Here is a 20,716-nt window from a genome sequence, read left to right on the forward strand (position 1 = left end):
ATCATATAACGTTATTCCTCTCGCGAGGTTGCGCGTCTTGTTCCATTGGGACACCATTATTCTAAGTTCAATAGAGGACACAGATGTTAATTGGTTATATATAAAGAAACCCAACTAAAATTAGTAATCTAAAAATGTTTAAGCAAGCCTCGCTAATAAAGGAGGACGAAAAGAGATCAATATTCCTCGAACCTTGTAAGAAAATTGCAGAAAAAACAATCAGTAGAAATAAAAGTTAAAAAAGAATAAGTGTAAACAATAAAATAGCAAATAAAGCAAAATAAAAAATAAATTGCACAAAATGTTTAAAATAAAATAAAGAAATGTACTGAGGAATGAATGATGTCGAATGAAAGAGAAAGGCAGAAGAAATGTGGAAAGAAAGATGAAGTACGAAAGATTAAGAAGAATGCAAGAAGAGCGCGCAAATAAAAGTAATGTGAAAAAAATTATTAAATGAAATAAAACAACCCTGTCCTTCCCAAAGATAAGGGTATGAGAGACCTCCAATAGCGGGCACCATTGAGAAAAAAATAAACGAGTACAATATTGTAACGTGTAAAAATCCTTGTAAATTTAAATGTCGATCAATATATACACCATTCCATCTTTTTTCCTTCGTATTGAAAATTTTTTGACAGATCTCTTTATCTTTCGTGTTCGTAGTTTGTATCTGATGTGTGTTTTTGTATTTATTTTAATGAGGAACACCCACATATATGACTTTTATTCATGTACATGAAAGTACCACTTCACAGCCGTCTCCCGTGTTCGTTTTTTACCAGGTGTTTTCTTATACATATTGCGATGTTTTGTGGGAGTCTCCCCAATATGATACAAGCTGTCCCCCGCTTGCTTGGCGTGGCAAGCTCTGCTCTTTGTGTATGTAATATTATAAAATTTTACTTTGGTAATTTTTCACTTGTCAAAATGTATTCTGGATAAGTTATGTAGCTATGTGGGCTTTAGATTAAAATATTCATTTTTAATGATTCGCGAAAGGAATATTCTTATTAAATTTGAAGTGTCTAAGCCTTTATGGTTCCAGAAATATCGACTCCAGTATACGTTGGTAGAAATGCATTTGCATATATTTAGGAGGAGATTATTATGTAAATGATAATTGGTCGTTCTTTATATTATGTTTATAGAGTATTGACGAGGATGTATATTTCTCAGTGAGTGACTCGTTAGGGAAAAAGTTGGGTTTAGTTAGTTTTCAAATTTTTGTGGTGTTTATGTCGGAAGACGGCAGATGCAGGTTGCTTTCGGGTCCTATTAGAAAGCTTTGAGAGGGGCCTATGTTCAGCAGTGGTCGTTTTACATCTGAAATAATGGTGTGTAGATGTTTTAGCGTAGTGTAGGTATTATGTTAGTAAGACGACCAAAGTTAGCGGTTATATTATCAACGTAAACGTGATAACGAAATGAAGACTCAAGTTTTAATTCAATACCGTGGCGTCATGCTTGACGACTCGCACGCGTTTCGGGTGGATGTGAATAATTAACGATAAACAACGAGGAACCGGCGACGTCGTCGGTAATTGGTGAAAACCCGGAAAGAAGAAATCGATTTGTCCAACCTTTTGATTTTGCATTCTTTGTGAAGCGGTGCGAACATGGCAGCTGCAGTGGTCCGCATCCGCCACGCGGTAATGGAACTGTCGCCTTTTGTCTACGTTGAAAAAGAAAATGTTTTAATTTTCACCAGGAAATTATGATTTTTTTATTTGTGTAGTATCTCTTAATTATTTGTATTTATGTATATCCTTTTCCCACGTAAATATATGTACACACACACACACGTATTATTTTTATATATATGTACATACACTCTAAACTGCCTTCTCCTTCATGTCTCTACCCTCCATCCAAAGATTGTCTGGAGGAGATCTTTTCGAGCGATACCTTTTATGAATTATTTCATATGAATTGTTCCTTTTTTCCCTCCCTATTTATTGTCTATGGTGTACAAAAAACTTTTATAAATAAATAAAATTATTTATGCATATAGATCATCACTATCGACATAGGATAATTCAAAGTGACCACTTGTGCACGTAATGAGAGGAATGCCAGAAGAGCCTAATTTGATAGAAACTAGTATCGAATTGAACTCACTAAATTTTTCGCCAAGAGAATCTCTAGGTCTCATATTATAGATTGCAATTTTTACGAGCAGCATGAATATTTAACAGCAAGCTACGAGTTACAAATGCTAGACAGTGCAATAATCTCATTGCGAAGTATCCGTGCGTATTACGATCGTGCACAGATTAAATTGTGGACACGCCGGCGTGTGTTTGTAAACATGATCACGTATTATCTATAGCAAAGTGTAATAGATTATAATTATGTTTGCGGTTATTAAACTGAAGGTTACGACAGGTAACATTAACATATTGCTTGTTATATTAATAAGAAGTGGTATCAAAAATATGGGTGGACCATAATAAAGATCACTTGTTTTTTAAATAAGTTCTTGCAAGTTTTAACAGCTCACTAAGTACAAATCAATCAGTATTCACCCTGAACTGAGTCGTGGTTCCAGTAGGACAGGGCTACTTACTGGTCACATATCTAATGCCGGCATTAAAGTCACGAAAAAGTTCCCGGGGAGACATATTTAAGAGGAGTGACATCGAGTGCACCACGATGTCCAAAATTGACGTCATGTAAAATCTTTTTTTTTGGGATATAATTTGATAATATTTGTAGAGCACAGTTTTCCTTAACACTTCAAAAACACTTGTTGAACTAAAGCAAAAGAGAAGATATATAATAGTTCAAACGACTCAAAATTGTAGACATGTTTTTGAAAACCAACGGTGTCATTTGGAAGAATGTAGTCGATGATCTGAAGGACGGGATCCAATTTTCAAAAATAACTTATATTCCTTCCTTTGTTTTATAAAAAAATATATTCGTCAAAGACACATGAATTTATGATGTAATTTTCTAAAGTAAATTATATTATGGTCCACTTTTTATAGCGTTTGGAAATTTATCATTATTAGTAAAGTATTATTATTATTATTTACTTTATGGAAGCTTAAAGCGAGAAAGCCACTTGTTTAAATCGTAAAACGTAGAAGTTATGCCACATCTATCAAAAACTATCTCATAATAGTATATTTATTTCTGATTGTGTTTATTCATGTTAACGTTCTTAAGATATATTTTTGCTATTGCCCGTTTTTTACAACACACAAAACAGGTTACAAACATGTATACATTAAACACATATAAAAAATTACTGAACAATAATTGTAATCGTGTTCCAGGAAGTACTTAATAAGTAAATTTACAATTGTAGCTTAATAAATTATTATGTGATATGATTGTATCTATCAATAACTAATTTCTTGTAATGTTGATCTGTATTCCATAAATTGTAATTTGTTATTACCGTAAGGTATGCATGCTCATGTTAACTGTATGTAAAGAAACATTACCATATGCGGTATTACTTTAATATGTGAAAAAAATGTGTTGTATGTGGGGTCCTTAGCTGTGAAGGGGAACAAAAATTTAATATTCAAATAGATAATGTGAGGTTTGGGAGATATGAATCTACCGTAATAAAGATTGCGTACAACTTTGTGAAAGTATATTATATATTATATAAAGCATAATAGTTTGTTATGAAAAATAATATAAATGTTTCATCATCATCCTGCTAGCTGATGGACGCCAACTGGAAGGCATAGGCCTGCCGGAAAGACAGCCACGATGACATATAGCCTTTCTGTGACCTTGACTATGTCGGTTTACCAAGTGGAGGCCTACTCACGTCGCGTTTACTACCTCATGGTTGCCATTCGAGAACCATTTAACCCCAACGATCCACGAGCGATGTATCCCGCCCTCTGTCAGTTCAGACGAGCAATTTTTTTTAATTACGTCAGTAATGTTAGTTCTTTTTAGCTGATAGATGTCCATAGCAAGGCATAGTCCTCCACAAAAATCGCTACGACTTCTCGCGACTTTGGCTATGGCGTCAGTGCGTCTAATGAAAGGCGTATGAATGATCGCCAATTATGTAATTGTCAACTGATAGAATAAAGCCTATATATTTTGTATCAAAAGATATTAAAGTGAATGTTTTTGTTGTCCGCAGTGATGGTTCGTAGGTAGCCGGCGGCGCCGCAGCGATGCCGCTGCCGAAGCGCTGCGTGGAGCCGGTGCACGTGTCCCGCGGCAACGTGCCCGAGCGGCTCGCGGTGCCGTCGGAGCTCGAAGCCGTCACCAACGGCACGCTCGCCAACACCGTCAGGTATGTGCTTTTAGCGGGACCTTTACCTAATGCTGCCCAGTGCACCGAAATTTTGAGATGCGCTGGTATAAAAATGAAATATTTTTTACAATAATATGTTGCATCGATAGTAAGATTATAATTGTTTAATTATTTTTCATATATGACCTTTTTTTGACTATTACTAGTTTTTATTGCGTAATTTTGATTTTACTATTTTATTAATTTGCAGTAAATTTGTATATTTTTGAATGAAAGGGGCGCCCTAAACTTCAGAAATGGTAAGCGATACGTAGACTACAATATCGCTATGCGCTCATAACTTCGATATGAGACAAGACGTATCCATAAAACAACCGAAGCCAATGAGATCTCGACTAACGTCTACAAGGACATCGCTCTCGCCCCACATTCTAAGATTACCCAGGCTTTCGGCAACCTACCGTTTAAACCTAGTTAAAACTATATCAATATCAATTATTTTTTCCTTTTATTTTTCCAGTCGTAAATAAAGGAAATCATTACATAAATCATCATAAAAGTGGGCTATCATTTTAATCTATTTCTTTAAGATTGGATAATTGAATTAGAAACTTTAAAAATTTATTCAACAAATCAGACACTGGTAATTTTTGTGATTTCTTGCGTATCGAATACGTAATATGTTTTATTATATGAAATTTATAGTTTTTTTTAATTATACTAGCGAAAACTTATTAAAGGGACAGGCTTCAAGATACCAATCAAACTGCAGAAACATTCACCATCACAGGTCGAACAGCGTTTGCAATGTGAAAATGATAAATGCACGTACACCATACTTATTATTTGCTAATGTCAATGTGAATTTATACACAGGGAATTGAAAATAGGTGTAAAAGCTTTAAAGGGGGTATGTGTGTAGCTCATTTGTCAGCAAGTGAATATTTTATTAATTTTACTTACTACTCAGTCGCTTTCTTGAAGACATTCCATGCCATGTGGGGCGTATACAATCCCCGCTGAATTCTCCGTTTAGACCATTTGCAGTTCTCATTGAAAATCAAAGAATTCTAAAACAAATTAATTGTAGGGTCAAATATGGATAACTTCACATCACGTATGCGCGTACGTAATGCATATTAAAATTTATAACTATTTTCTGCTAATTATAGCTCTGCAGTATTTACAAAGTGTAAAGCATAAGTGTGCGTAAACGTCCCGTCCCATGCGGCCTTAATGGAAAATCTTTAAAAATTGTCGTGGCACGGAACGTGTTGAAAAAAATTGTTAATATATCGCTAGGTAATGTTAATGGTTTTCGCAGAGGACTATATTCAATAAAAATGTATATGTGACGACACGTTGGATAATATAGTAGGTAATGACATGAGTTTGTTGATATTGTGATTGTGTGATAAGAGGGCCGGATGATACGGGTACTTAAAATGAGGGTGTGGATTTCGGATTATTGATAGCGACTATATCATAAAATAACATTACGTCAAACTGAAACTTTTTTATACTTTATTCAGTTTTGGAAGACCGTACATATTAGGCGATGAAACAAATATTTATCCTTTCGAATAGGCTATCCTTAGAAAGGGCAAGACATTATTATAATGTACATATTGTTATTATTATCAATTTCCTCTATGTGCTAATTCATTTGCCAGATACGGAATATTGATTCCATAGAAAAGAACCTAGCAGGAAACTCGATAGTTCACGATATAAATCTTTTATTTATCAAAGCATGATACTCATCCCAAGCATATTAATCTTAATATGCTTGGGAAAATTAAATCAATATAATAATTAAAATTAAATTAATATAATAATATGCTCTATTGATCAATGTTTCTCTAATAAGTTTGAAGTTTTTTTGCGGAAATATAAATAAATCTTTGTCAAACTAACTTTTGCTGTTTGCAAAAAGTAATATTTATACTTTGTGAAATTGAATATTAACGTTCCTTTGTTACATAGATAAAAAATTCGATGCTAAAATCATGTTTTTCTTGGAATAAAATCAGTTTTTTCGTTAAATTATCCTTTTATTTACCTATAATGATGTTTCTTCTGTTGACATACGCAAGGGTAAGAAATTTAATTTTAAAGTATGTTAACAGTGACGACCGTGCAGGACTTTCGAAAGATAGGAGAGCCTTTTTTATAGAAACAAGAATTTAGCTTTAGTAAAATGACGTGCTTCAACTTAAAAATACGGGGTCCAAATGCGTCAGGACGCATTAGATCAGGAACTAGAACAACAGCATAACAAGTTAGCCTAAGTTTTTTTTTATCAATTTCATATAAAACCAGTTCTTTTCGTTCGTTATTAGAACAAAACATTCTCAAGCTGTTTTATAACTTAAAAACTCCTTTTGCTTATAGTACGATTTATACTATTTTGTTCGATGAAGAAGAGGCTGGGAATCCTATAACTGGCTTTGGGTATAATATTTTTTTGTAGTTATTAGTATAGAATACAAAATTAAACACTGTTTTTAAGAGCCTACCGCTACATTTTATCTGTAATAACAGATAGACATAATAAAGCATTTTATATAAATGAAACACAAAAGTTGAAAAGGTTATAGCTAGGTGAATCGTATGTATTACTTTATATTGCGCTTGGTTTCTGTTGATGTTGATGCTATTAGTCCGGGAGCTTTTACAGCTTCTTCTTACTGAGTTCACGTAGTGGAAGGGTTCGTGAACTTATCAAAAATGAAACCCGGGCAGTCGTACTCCAGATGCACGATGACGTTTGCACGTAGAAGATAGCTCTACCCGAGTAGAGGTGTATGTATAGTTTTTTTGTTGAATTATATTGTTCGTTTAGCCAGTTTATATTTTAAAAAAAACAATTGGCTTATAAACTTTGCAATTAAGAAAGGCGATCCTTAAAATGGTTTATCTCTAAGCGACGTCTGAAAGGACTGATGTAATTACTCCATTACCAAATAGTTTCGAACGTTTCAGGCAATTGTCTTCACTTTCGAAACATGCAGAGGATATGTTCGGGGAGCTGACCCGGGAGGCCACTAACTTGGCGGAGAGGACAAACATCCTGCAGGCGAGGATAGATCGACTGGCTATTAAAGTTACACAATTGGATTCTGGCGTAGAGGAAGGTGAGTTAAACGTTCTTGATATCAGCCTGTTAATGTTCGAACCAATATTAGTTCGATCGGGCAGGTCTTAAGACCTAACTAGATACGGGGATATATATATATTGCGGACTGGTAGATGAACTGTCGGTCAATAATGACCGATACATTTTTCATTTAATTAAACTCATATTTTATCATGATAATATAAGAGTACCGCTCCACTACTGTCATAGATTTTCCAATAAGACCGGATCGTAGCCGCTCGCATCCAGCGTCTTCTGGTACTGTTAAATGGGTCTTCTGTTCACCTTCTAGGTGGAAGTCCGAAGTAGAAAATCCTTATTGTTTATTTCATAAAAAATTATTATTGGATACCAAATAAATTAAATGGATCTATTTTAAGCTATCAAAAACATTCTAGTATATTACTAATGTTTTTAATAAAAACTGGCTGATGAAAGGAGATATACAAGGGTCTACAGCTTATTTAAAATAAAACTTGAAATTTTTATTCATAATTTTTGTGATATCCTTTAGGGAGATCCCACCTGAGAATACTTCGCATTCGTAGTTAAAAGTACTCCGAGATACATAGTGAGTGAGGGGTATAACTGCGTTAGTTTGTAAACTTTCAGTGTCGCTGCAAGACATCCAGATGCGCAAGGCGTTCCGGTCGTCGCGCACGTTCCAGCAGCAGCTGTTCTCGCGCGGCTCGATGCCGTCCGCCATGTTCGCGACATACGCGCGCTGCGACCGGCCGCCGCCGCTAGAGGAGCTCAACGAGTTCCGCGACGACGGCCGCGACGCGCGCAAGTTCTACACCGACCCTGACTACTTCTTCGAGCTGTGGCGCCGCGAGATGCTGCAGGACACGGAGCGCATTCAGCACGACCGCGGCAAGAAGGTACCGCCACCAGCAAACCGCATAACAAAACTACATCATGCTCACTCATCGCCATTTGATAACCAACCGATCTCGTATGAAACGAGATCGAAAATGTCATAAGAGACGCTAAACCTGGTCGTACTAGATAGAAGACTTGTAGGAGTTTGTCCCGTCACTTCTCTCAGAACTAAGCTTTGAACAGGAACATTAGGGTAATAAGAGATGGTGTAGTAATTTTGGTTAATATGGAAACTTCAAACACAAAACAATGTAACTCTTAAGTAATTTTATTTGCTAGGGGAAATAGGTGCTGCAGTTGTACCTACCTAGAAGTCCGCAAACTGATGATACTGCATTGTCTTTTTATTGCAATAATATGCATTGCAACATTAAACAGTCATCATCTTCATCATTAATTCAGGTGCAATAGGATGTCCACAGCTGGACGTAAGCCTCCCTCTTAGATTTCGAATAAGACCGTTAGGGGCCTAAGTGTGTTCCGACGATCTTAACAGGGTTATCTGTCCACTTTGAGAATTATTATCGATGATTTAAAAATTTCCCTTTTGGCATCAGATACGATTAACTGCGTTATAATAGAAATTGTTTTATATAATTCTATTGTCGGATGAATCGGAGATATGCATTACATTTTTTATTTAAGACAATTATTTTTGTGTGTATTAAAAGATTTTTCGTTAACACATGTGCAGGTGCGACAGCCGCGCAGCGGAGGGCCAGAGGGGCGGGGCACGCGGAGGGTCCGCGCGCCGCACTCCACGCGTGAGCGGCAGAAGGCGGAGGCCGTCACCCGCGGCGAACACATCATGGCGCCCAGTCAACTGCGCCACTACAACATCGACACGCATTACCGCGAACCGCTCTATCAGAGTGAGCTATTTTTCATCATCATCATGACAGCTAATGGACACCCACAGCAAGGCATAGGCACCCCCAAAGATTACCACCATGAGTGGCCTTACCCAACCTTGAGTATGTCATCGGTCCACCTAGCGGGGTGGCTTACCCACGTCTCATCTAACCACTCCCGGTCTCTCGAAAACAGTTCGGTCCCAAAGCCGTCGGTTGCATAACCGATGTGCTCATTGTCATTTCAGAGGAGCAATTCTTCGAATTACGTCGGTGACCTTGGTTCTTCTACTGATCTCCACATTTTTGACTCTATCTGGCAGCAAAGCTTCGTAGACACCTTTATTTAATGTTCTTTAGATGACCTTGAAACTTTATATAGGGCTAATTTTGTAAATTTTGTTTCAATGTCTTTACCTACACTTTTAGTTTATATGTTGTGAACAATGCAAAACAATTAAAAAACCAAAAACTTTTAAATTAATTGAAAAAATATCGTTTAATTGACATCATGAACTAAAAACTACAGTTAAAACTGATAGACTCCCGACCAATCGTTGTTTAACATAATTCATCATCATAATGATGCTTTTCAACCGTAGAACGTTCGATGCTGCAGACAAGCCCGTCTATAGATTTCCTATACGTTTAGTTGAAATCGGCCGGCATTATAGATTCTACTATCTATCAAACCTTTTGTATTTTATAATGTGTAAATAATATGTATTTTTTTATTGTTAGCAACTAACGTTACGGATGGTGGCTACCGAGCTCCACAGAATCGTGCACCTACATCCCAACCGGCAAGGCCCAATTCCATAGAAATAGAGAATCAACAGAACAGGCAGCCCAGGCTTACGGGCAATGGACATGGTTAGTATAAATACTAGATTTTAAAACCCCATGAACTGGAATTGTGGTTCCATGTTACTTACACTACAACTAATGACCCTTTATATCATTTCTTAAATATGAATGGCTATGTGGACTCAATTATTACGCGAACTGTATGTTTCTCTATAGCCGTTCAAAATACACATTTAATTCTTTTAAATATTGTATAAACGTTGTCAATTGTAGTTGTTGCTGAAGAAAGTCCATACGGGACAGCGGAGCCGATCTACGGTGGAAGTATCGCGGGCACGCCGCGTCGAGCTCGGCCCTCCATACCGCCTCCAGCGCCCCCTGCGCCGCCCCCCGACGAGCCAGCGCACCTCACGCCCACCAGGTACCCACAGCAACATAATAAAATTAATAATTATTTCAAGCCTTCTAGTTAGTAACTAGTTCACAGGCGTTCATGAAACGTCAGTTATTTATATGTGAAGGTACAAGTACAATAATAGTACAATAAAAAAATAATAATACAGAAATGTCTGAAGTCGACCAGTGTGTGCCGGGGTGACTTACGGAGACGCGGTGTCGGTAAGTCAACACTACGGTGGCGATCTTTGGGGCAAGCCTATTCCTTGCAGCGAGCCTCTGTCGGCTGATTTGATGATGGTGATGATGGGTAGGTGCTTTATCCAAATAAAAATGTCTAGTTTGTATCATTATTATTTTTGTATGTTTTCTGTTCAAGGCAAATTATTTACATTTACAGCTTTCACATAATTTAGAAAAGTTATTGCGCACAAACACTTCCATGAGGAGGAAAATTAATATAAAAATATTTTTTTTTTTTAAATTTTCCACTTAAAATAATAATTAAGAAAAGGACCAATATTTAGCCACTTCCGCGAATGCGGTGGTAGTCGTGCAATAAAATGCACCGCCCGCCAGCCCTAGTGTCAAACACAGAGTGAGTTTGGCACTAATCGGTGTAACATAACTCTTGAAGATGCACGGTGGAGAGGTGAAATACGTGTTGAGTGATTTGGTGGTGGCGGTTGTATGACTAGCATTGTTTGTCGCATACGCATTTATCAGCGGGCTGGCGGGCGGTGCATTTTATTGCACGACTACCACTGCATGTGCGGAAGTGGCTAAATATTGGTCCTTTTCTTACTTAAGATGGACTTCCGCGAGGTATGCCGCCTGATTCCATTAAATATTTAAAATAATAATTGTTATTTTATAAACCTAAATATAATAAAAGCCATTCAAAGTAATCAAAAAATTCATCGTTATGTGCCACTGCAGGGGTCTAGGTCCCTTATAAAGGTTGATTGGTTACAGGTGTAAAATCTTTAAGATTTTATTATTCATTTACTGTTAATAGATGAATGGTACACCCTATTCAAAAAAAATAGTTTCAAAAATAATAAATAACGTAATATCGTATAGTAAGCAAAAGCGTTGTCAAAACTTCAATTACTGCATTTTAAAATTAATTTTTGTTTATTGTTTGCTATTTTCCTGCAATCTTTGCACTACCAGAAATAGTTGGCTTGTCGCATTTTAATAGTTTCAAAGTAATCACTTTATCGAAGATGATAGTATAGTAAAAAAATCAAAATAGATGTAAAAACTTTCAAACATTTTGCAAACTAATGAGCTGTAGATTCGCCCATCCAACCTATACCCTTTATAAACAATAAGTGTCAGTGTATCTATATTCTGGTCTAAGCCATTACCTTTGGTTCTAAATTATTCATAACAGTGAGTTTTATTTTTATAATTAAGGATTTTAATATTTTTTGTCACATAACAACTTTATCTTATTAATTTATTACCCTTATTAATTTAATCAAAACAGTACCGAAGTTTTTGTAAGTTAATCTAGGTTTATCAATTTTGTCTCCTCTCACTACTATTCTAGTTCTCAAAAATGTTTTAAAAATTAAAATAAGAAACTTACGTCAATTTAATCTACAAACAGAATTGTGTTTCTTGAGTGTTTATTTATGGTACAACACAAGTTATAGATACAATAAAAATATATTATAAAAATGATAACAATGTTGTAACTGCGTCCTTACGATATATTATATAGAGACATTAGTTTTGTGGAAATTACAGTGAACATTATGTTTGTAGATCAGCGCTACCGCCTCCTCCGCCCCCGCCAGAAGGTGCGTCGCCCCCGCCAATGATTAATGGGGCTTCGCCTCCGCACCGCACGGCACTCGACGCACATCTTGATCAGATGCATGCCGTCATTGGTAAGTTCACAATTATTTCTGACCGTTGAATATATTTTTTAAAATAATAATGAGTTCTTTAATCTAACACGCATCTTCGGAAGCAATAAAAAGCAAATGAAAAATATCTTCAATCAAATAGTTATTCATACTAACTGATGAATTGTAAATGTTATTATTATAAGTAGTAGTGCTACCACCGGCTCGTATGGCTCTTACGGCTCTCTAGTCTGCCAAAAAAGAGCCAGCCAAAAACTCGACAGTTGCTCTTTTTAAATGAAATTTAATATTTGGTATGTACATTATACAATCAACCATGTCATTTCCGCAAACCAAGCTCTATGTATTTAGATCAAATAAGATCTCTGCTACAATAAGATTTATTTAACATTATGGTTTTAATTTTAGATTAATAAAAAAAAGTATAGAAGGGCTGTTGTGGTACTTTATAATACAAGCATACACTCAGACCCATCAAGGTTTTGTTAACAAGACGAAATTTAAGCGTTGTTAAGAGTTAACTTTAATTTCATATATTTACAGGCCCTATCCAAACATACTGTTCTTTGTTCCATATATTCCCCACAAAGATTACGTGGGGTTTAACAGATGACAAACTATTGTGTACTATACCATTCATATCACACTCACATTAATTATGATTCATCATTTTATAATTGTTAGACATTTACATAGTACTCTATTATGAAATCAGATCACTTTAAGTTCAATTATTATTAGTAATTTCAAACATTAGCTTTAAAACATTTTCCATAGTGCATTAGAAGAACAATGCTTCTACTAGCAGTCTCACTACCTTGAAGAATTTCTGGAAGGCTAGATACAAATTTTTCGAAAGACCTACATATATAAAATAAATTTCAGTGCAAACACTATTTTAATAAAATGTTTTGTGAAACAACTGTTAAAACACGATTTTTTTAAAAAAACAATCTCACATGTAATCTTTAACTATAAGTATTGTAGATTTATGAACTTATTAATGAACAACGTTGTTGCAGGTATGATGTCAACGGAGGAGCCGATGAGCCCGCCACCACCGCCGGCACCATCACCGCCAGCACCGCCGCCAGCGCCGCCGGCGCCCGGCGACCGTCCCCGAGCCCCTTCTCCAGCCGCCCTGCTGCGCGGAGCCTCGGCGCTAAAGCCACGCCCTCCGGCAGCGCCACACGCCGACCCGCGATCCGATCTGCTGAAGGCCATACGCGATGGTATCTTATCCACTACCTTCATAAAAATCTGTTGGATTAAGATGTTTATACCGTCGACGAAGTTGCTGGATACGGGCAGCGCAACACCAGTCAACGTAGCGATCTTTGAGGGCTTTCTAAGCCGATAATGATAAAATTGTTTAGCACAGGTCGGAAAAAGCACATTCGGCTTGTTAATATCAGTTAATAGACATGTTATCTTTTCAAAAATTTCAAACTCAATTTAATTCGTAAGCTATTGCATGGCCTATAATTCGTGTATTATTTTCTCTGTAACTTATGTTTTGCATTTATAGCTATTTTTATATTGATATGGTAATCAATAGATTCAAATAACACTTGTTAAACTGTGTCTGTTATATGTTATGTATTTATATAACTTTTTGTTAATGTATAAAGATTATAATATTGTGTTCACGTATATACAGGCATAAAATTGAGAAAAGTGGAGAAACGCTGCGACGAGAACACGGGTCGCTACGATACTCTTCGCGGCGCGCCCGCCTTCCTCGACGTGGCGTCGATTCTCGCGCGCCGAGTGGCCGTCGAGCTGAGCGACACCAGCTCCGGTGCGGACTCCGACTCCGACGACTCCGACCAGTGGACCGAGTCGCGCGCGTGACGTCGCGCCTCCCCGCGCCGCGAGCCCCCCCAGCCCCCGGACGAACCACCCCAGCCCCCCGATCCTCATCCTCCCGACCCCGGGGAAGCAGTCCCTATAAAAATTAAGGAAAACGAGCAGAATATGGCACGCGAGCAGGCGGACAACAACGAGCAGAAAACCGACGAATGTTACGTACGAAACTCATCGTTCTTAAGTCGCGACATTGAAGCACAGAAAGCGAAGGAACCGTTGAAACGTATGATCTCACCACCTGTTAAAGAAAATTTAATAAAGACAAATAAATCGGAGAATGTTACGCCACCGAAGAGCGGATCACCGCCAAAAATTTCATCACCACCGAAAAGTGCATCGCCCCTAAAAAAAATTCCTCCGCCTCTGAAGACGGATGCGCAGCTTAGGGACTCTCCTAATTTAAAAGGTGTCACTTCACCACCCTTGAAAAAAGATTCGCCAATTTTAAAAAAAGAATCGTCACAATTAAAAACTTCTTCACCCACTTTGCTTAAAGAACCATCACCCATATTAAAAAAAGAAAATTCATCGCCACCAAAGAAAGAAGTTGTTACGTCACCTCCTGCTTTTAAGTTACACAGAAATGATTCCAAACCAGAGAATAACACAGTTCCAAACAAAATAATAAAGAAGGAATTTGTAGATGTTAAAAATGTTTCTCTGAAGGCAGATAAACTAGTAGCAGTCTCTGTTGATCATGAGGATGATAATGAAAAAGGGAATGAAAATGGCAAACCCAATGTTGATACTTCTGACGCTGAAAATAAAAACAATGACAATGCAAAAACACCAGAAGAGTCTAATGGGGTTGGGGATAAAATAAGAAAGTTTGAGAAAGCAGCAGAAGATGCCAGTGCTAGTGTAGGTAGATTGTCGCGTCCAGGTTCAGTTCGTGGGAGAACACGAACTGACAGATTAGGATCAGACAGCAAAGAAGAGTTTCCACCACCAGCTACACCATTCAAAGATAATGTGTTTTTTGAAATGAGTGCACAAAGTGATAAAAACACACCCAATGAACATCACAGCAACCATACAACTCTGGAACGACAACAGAGCCTCACTAGAAACTCTGTCAACTTATTAAAATGGCAAAAGAGTGAAAATAATTCAATTGAAGGTGAGAAGGTCATACAAAAACCAGAGCCCCAAAAAATTATAAAACCAGAATTTAAACCCATGCCCTCACCTGTAGATGTCACAATTCGTTCGCCCAGTCTTGGAGCTAAGATTCCTGATCAGTTCCCCTCACATGGTACAGCCTTCCGGAATGTAGCATCCCCTGACACTGCTCGTACCAGTAGGGATATTCATAAAATCAATGAAGATGTAAATACTCAGAATAATTTTAAAACATGTAAGTTTAAAAATAAGGAGAAGTATACCGTAAGCAAAGGATCAAGCTACTTCACAAGGGGTTCCGAGGAAATATGGTTAGTGAAAAAAAAGGACATTGAAGAAATTGAAGAAAGAGTTTTGGACTCATTCCGGAGAGCTGGAGGTAGCTTATGTATGCGGTCAGAATCAATGCGTCCATCTTCAGATAGTGGACAGAGTGTATCTTTTTCCCACGCTACGATGGGACGAAACAAACGTCAAATGTATACTAGAAGTGAATCCTTAGATCCACAATGGGCCGGTACAAGAGCGCAAACATTGAAACGTCAATCATCAGTTGCTTGCACATGTGGGCACGACAAGAAGACGCGCGCCAAGAGCGCTGGGGCCGAAGCCAATCCCCGTCCTCGTTCTCGTTCTCATGGCGACGAGAATAACCAATGTCACGTCCTGGACAAGTACGAAACACTTGTATAGTAGTGCACTCAGCCTCTGGTCGCCCTATCAAAATCCATGCAAGTGTGTGTAGTGTTTATTGGTGCAATGCATGGAATGTTACATGTAATTTTTACATTATATTCACATAATCAGTTTGGTGTATTTGTATGGTATTGATATTTATTGTTTGAGCAGTGGTTTATTGACTAGGCTTATGAATATTATGTTAGGCGATGTTTTTGAATGAATTTAAGGATGTGTTTGATTGTAAACCAAAAACATTAGCCGTGAGATGTAGAAGTAGTGTATAATCTACTCTTCCCTTTTATAAAATATAAATGTTGGCGTATAATGTATTTTATGTGGCACTTATGTTCATATTTTGACTGATGGTGTTACACTAGACTTATTGTTAAGTCAATTACGCGTTTTTCCCTTATATCTCATATTATATATACATCATATTAGCTATTTTCGTATTGACTCTAGGCCCACCTAAGCACAATCTAATTGTATGGTGCTTTGCTTGTTAAAATTATGTTTACATCTTGTGAAAAATAAATCTCTTCATTAGTGGTTGTGAAGTCCTGTTTGAGATTTTAATATATTTTTACATGATATGTTACAATGCTTTTGAACAGTGGGATATTTAGTTATATTATGAAGTTGCTAGTCTGTCTTTGAATTGAATAGTTTATTGTGAAGAGTCTGCCATTTCGGTTTGTGGCGTATCTATTGTTTTGCCTAAAAAGTATTCTTAAATAACCACACATTGTAGAAGGAATTAAATTTTCCATGGGACTTGTCTACTAGATAGAGATCTTTAATATTTAGATACTTATACATAGTTCTAAGAGTACAATTTTGTAATTTCATATGTGACCTGCATATGTAGTGCCAATTATGTCAAATATATCCAATCAGTGGATATCCTTAGCTTCCAGTTTGTATTCAACTTTTATACTCGTCTAGACTTCGCTCATCAATTACATTAAGTGATGTCAGATATTTATTTTCCAGTTTTGTAATTTATATATTGTCTTCTGTTCTTTTTAAACACAAACAAAAATAGAAATTTTGTTTGCAATTGTTGTTTAATAATGCATTCCAAACCATTTAGTGCTCATTATGTTGAGGCAACTAAATAGTATTTTGCATATAATGTTATTAAAAAAGAGCAACGAACGTGTACCAAATTCTTAATACGTAGATTTATACCTAATATAATTTAGAATTAGGTTTTCATTTTTTTAAGTACCTATGAATTTATTTATTATAGGTGCCTAGAGTTGTTAAGTTCTTTTCTGGTATTCTATTTTTATGAATCTTATTATTTTTGGATATTTTGATTACACATAAACCTCTGGGCACATTTGACAATACCTGATTTTACGTCATAAGTTACAGTTAACTCCGCCATTTTGTATATATAAGGGTCTAATTTGACAAAGTTGTTAATGGTGAAAGTAAATGACCCAAGAGTGTTTCCAAATATAAGTTTACCGTGCAGCATCTTATTATTTACATTGGAGCAGTGTGTTTTGTATGAGCAGCAAGCATGTAGTATAGTAGTTTTATTCGCGTATGATGATGATTAGCGCTAAGAAATGTAAATTATAGCCGTAAGAGAAATAAATAAAGCATGTTTTATATTATGTAGATTATGTAAACGCCTCTTTATTTTGCCACGACAAGGCAATTGCTAATTATTTATTTGCATTTTTTTATCTTAAATGTTTATGATTTTTTAATGTTAATATATCTAAAGCAAGTTGTTGTATCCCATGAAATTTCACAATAGTCCTTAAAACTTCATAAATTCTTTCTTTTAACTATTGTTGCTATCAATGATGGAACAATTCTTGAAATTGCAGTACATAGAAGACCAAAATGAGTATATGATTTTGTTTTAAATTTCTTACATCGTTTTTCTTGATATGTGTTGTAAAAATCATTGTAATTCATGTACATCAAGATATGCTTCGTATTTGCGGACTATAGTGTCACTTCTATTAAGAAAATATTTTATAACTTGTTTATTTGCTAATACAATAAACGAAAATATCACTTGTTTTATTTCTTCCCATGTTTATTTACTTAAGGTGTCCTAAGAGTCCTTTCTAAAAGTGTTTATCTATAAGAAAATAACAGAAAAATAAATTATATTTTCAACAATTAATTTTAAATTACCTTAAATATGTTTTAAATGAACAGTCAAGTACCTAATCGAAAGTTTAAAATTCTGGAAATTAATATATTTTTTTAAGAATCAACTTATTATGGTTTATGAATTTTAACTAATTACAAGTCAAATATATTGGTTGCTATGAAAATTAGCAAAATGATTTTGAACCCAAAGGGTGTTTTTATCTATAATTTCTAAAAAAGTAACTTAGTACTAGTATTGCAATATTTAAAAAATTCTTGTTACAGCTTTGCAAATTTCAAGATTTTTTATATAAATCGGGAAAATGCTATGTAGTTTGTTCATTTCATTAAAATGTATAAATTCCTCTTTAATTCTAATATATATTCAAAAATGGTGTGTAAAAAGTTATAACAACTGTCCGTTATGTGGCTTTACAAATATTTGTATAAATAGCTACGAGGTAGTTATTAAGTAGAATCGTTTTCTTATTATTTTATGGGTTATTTAAAAACTATTTTGTGGGCAGAACCTAGTCTACGTAATCACGACATATTAAACATCAGTATTTTGAAACGCCAATACATTGAAATATAAAAAAATTGACTATGCATTTAACAACTAACTAGAATAATAAAAGAAGAACTTAGCAAATAACACAATTTTTTTCTGAGGTCAGAACTGATAACCATATAAAGATGTACATTGTACAGTTTATCCATAACAGCATGGCATCACTAAAAGTTTTTAATAAACACCACTCAGTAATTAAAGGTGCGGCACTTCAAACCACTTTAATGTATTGCGGCGAAAAAATGGAATCCGAAGTAAGATCGAATAACAATATTAATACAATTTTAATTTTTTTGAATTGATTCCGTAAATTTGTATGTACTTAAGTCCATAATTTTTTATTTATACCTTAATAGAAAAATAAATATACCGTTAACGTAACTTATTGCTGATTAAGAGTCATGAAATGTAAGCTATAGTAAGAGTAATGATCAATGATTATTAAAAAACAATTTTTGTTAGAAAAAAAAAAATTGAAATTTGTAAAACGGAACGTGCAACACTTCGTTCGTGCTCGTTGCTTGCTGTTGCTATCGTTAGCTTGTATTGTAATTAGTGATGAATTATTAAGTTTATTTTTTATTTTTTTATTAATGAAATTTGCTAAGGTACGACATAATTAAATCAAATCTGTAAAGAAATTAAGAAAAGCCAACGAAATCTAGGAATATTTTAGCTTTACCTTTAATTTTTGTGCAACAGCTTTATAGTTTTACAAAGTGGAGTCGTTACAAAACATTACAAAATGACTTCAGCACTTTATTTGGAACATTATTTAGATAGTCTCCAACATTTGCCTATAGAATTGCAGAGAAATTTTAAATTGATGCGTGATCTCGATGACCGCGCTCATGGTCTAATGAGGACAATCGATCTTATGGCCGACGAATTATTACCGAATATTCCTAAAATGGACGATGAAACGAAGAAGGAAAAAGTTAATACTATTCAGGGACTATTTAATAAAGCCAAGGAATATGGGGACGACAAAGTTCAGCTCGCCATACAGACGTACGAGTTAGTGGACAAGCACATACGGCGCCTTGACTCTGACCTCGCACGCTTCGAAACTGAAATTCAAGAGAAAGTAATAAGTTCGCGTGCCGCGCAACAACCCGACGCGAGCCAGGAAGCTAACACGACGGCTGTCAAGAAGGGCAGAAAGAAACATAAGGCTAATGAAAAGACCGCCGCCTCTGCTGGTAAGAAAAAACGCGCTGGAGCTTCCAGCGAAGAGGACGCGGCAGCTAATGGTAAATCTGCTCCAAAAAAGAAAGTGCAAAGGAAAGGTACAACAACGACAACCAATGCGGTTAAAGAACAAGAAGAAAATGCGGACCTCGACACCGTCGCTGGAATGGCGCATCCGAGCGACGTTCTCGACATGCCTGTAGACCCGAACGAGCCCACATATTGTCTGTGTCACCAAGTGTCTTATGGTGAGATGATAGGGTGTGACAATCCTGATTGCCCCATAGAATGGTTTCATTTTGCTTGTGTGGATCTTAACACCAAACCCAAGGGTAAATGGTATTGCCCTAAATGTACACAAGACAGAAAGAAGAAATGATCCACGCCGAAACCTCCTGTTATTAAACCTGCAGAAAAGACTGTTGTGCTTGTGAAGAAAGAGGTGAAATGACTGCCTAAGTTTAGTATAAATTAATTTTAATTTATAATTAATGTTGAGAATTAGATATATTAAATTATTTATAATAATTATCCATTTCACTTATAGTGAATGAATGAAGTTATTTTGTAAATATACAATGTGATGATAAATTAACAACCATTTAACATTTATTTTATACCGACGCATGTTATGTAGCTGGATTTTAAATTTCTGTTTATTCTTTCAACACAAAATTGGAGTTGACTGAAATGAGAGAGAATCGATAGATGATACAATAGAATAATTGTAAATAAAATTAAGTGAAATTCTTGAGAGTTAGTGATAAAAGAAAAATTATTTTTCTTTTACCTAAATTTTATTTTCTCTGTAAACCTGACGAAAAATGAAGTGGCCATTGAATTAGGTAAATGCTAATGAAAAGAGATGTATTTACTTTATTATGGCATAGAACTAATTTTAATGAAATGCTAAACTGTTATTGTATAATAAATTATAATAATTTTCTACTCTTGTATTTTCTTTTTTAA

At 35.7% G+C, this 20,716-nt stretch overlaps 2 protein-coding genes across 2 annotated transcripts in view; both read left to right on the top strand.

Moving 5' to 3' along the window:
* Positions 1 to 14,149, top strand: part of SCAR (wiskott-Aldrich syndrome protein family member 3 SCAR) — a 42,031-nt gene extending 27,882 nt beyond the window's left edge. The window contains exons 2-10 of the mRNA XM_068761586.1: positions 4,121 to 4,276; positions 7,223 to 7,374; positions 7,989 to 8,257; positions 8,953 to 9,130; positions 9,851 to 9,982; positions 10,190 to 10,337; positions 12,089 to 12,213; positions 13,215 to 13,424; positions 13,853 to 14,149. Coding sequence (XP_068617687.1) covers positions 4,155 to 4,276; positions 7,223 to 7,374; positions 7,989 to 8,257; positions 8,953 to 9,130; positions 9,851 to 9,982; positions 10,190 to 10,337; positions 12,089 to 12,213; positions 13,215 to 13,424; positions 13,853 to 14,046 — 1,530 coding nt within the window. The 5' untranslated portion in view covers positions 4,121 to 4,154 and the 3' untranslated portion in view covers positions 14,047 to 14,149. The remainder of the gene's footprint in view (positions 1 to 4,120; positions 4,277 to 7,222; positions 7,375 to 7,988; positions 8,258 to 8,952; positions 9,131 to 9,850; positions 9,983 to 10,189; positions 10,338 to 12,088; positions 12,214 to 13,214; positions 13,425 to 13,852) is intronic.
* A 4,946-nt stretch (positions 14,150 to 19,095) lies between these two features.
* On the top strand, positions 19,096 to 20,695 carry Ing5 (inhibitor of growth protein 5). The gene has a single exon (XM_068761718.1). It carries the CDS (start codon positions 19,302 to 19,304, stop codon positions 20,124 to 20,126), a length of 825 nt encoding a protein of 274 aa, XP_068617819.1. The 5' UTR covers positions 19,096 to 19,301; the 3' UTR covers positions 20,127 to 20,695.
* The last annotated feature ends 21 nt before the right edge of the window (positions 20,696 to 20,716 follow it).

Source organism: Battus philenor, unplaced genomic scaffold (assembly GCF_028537555.1).
Source record: "Battus philenor isolate CCGP_79_NKW_IND1 unplaced genomic scaffold, ilBatPhil1.0.hap1 SCAF_15, whole genome shotgun sequence".
Classification (NCBI taxonomy): Eukaryota; Metazoa; Arthropoda; class Insecta; order Lepidoptera; family Papilionidae; genus Battus; species Battus philenor.

Bases quoted from the DNA above. Each gene is read 5' to 3' on its own strand.
- Ing5 (XM_068761718.1), top strand. From the start codon at position 19,302: ATGACTTCAGCACTTTATTTGGAACATTATTTAGATAGTCTCCAACAT.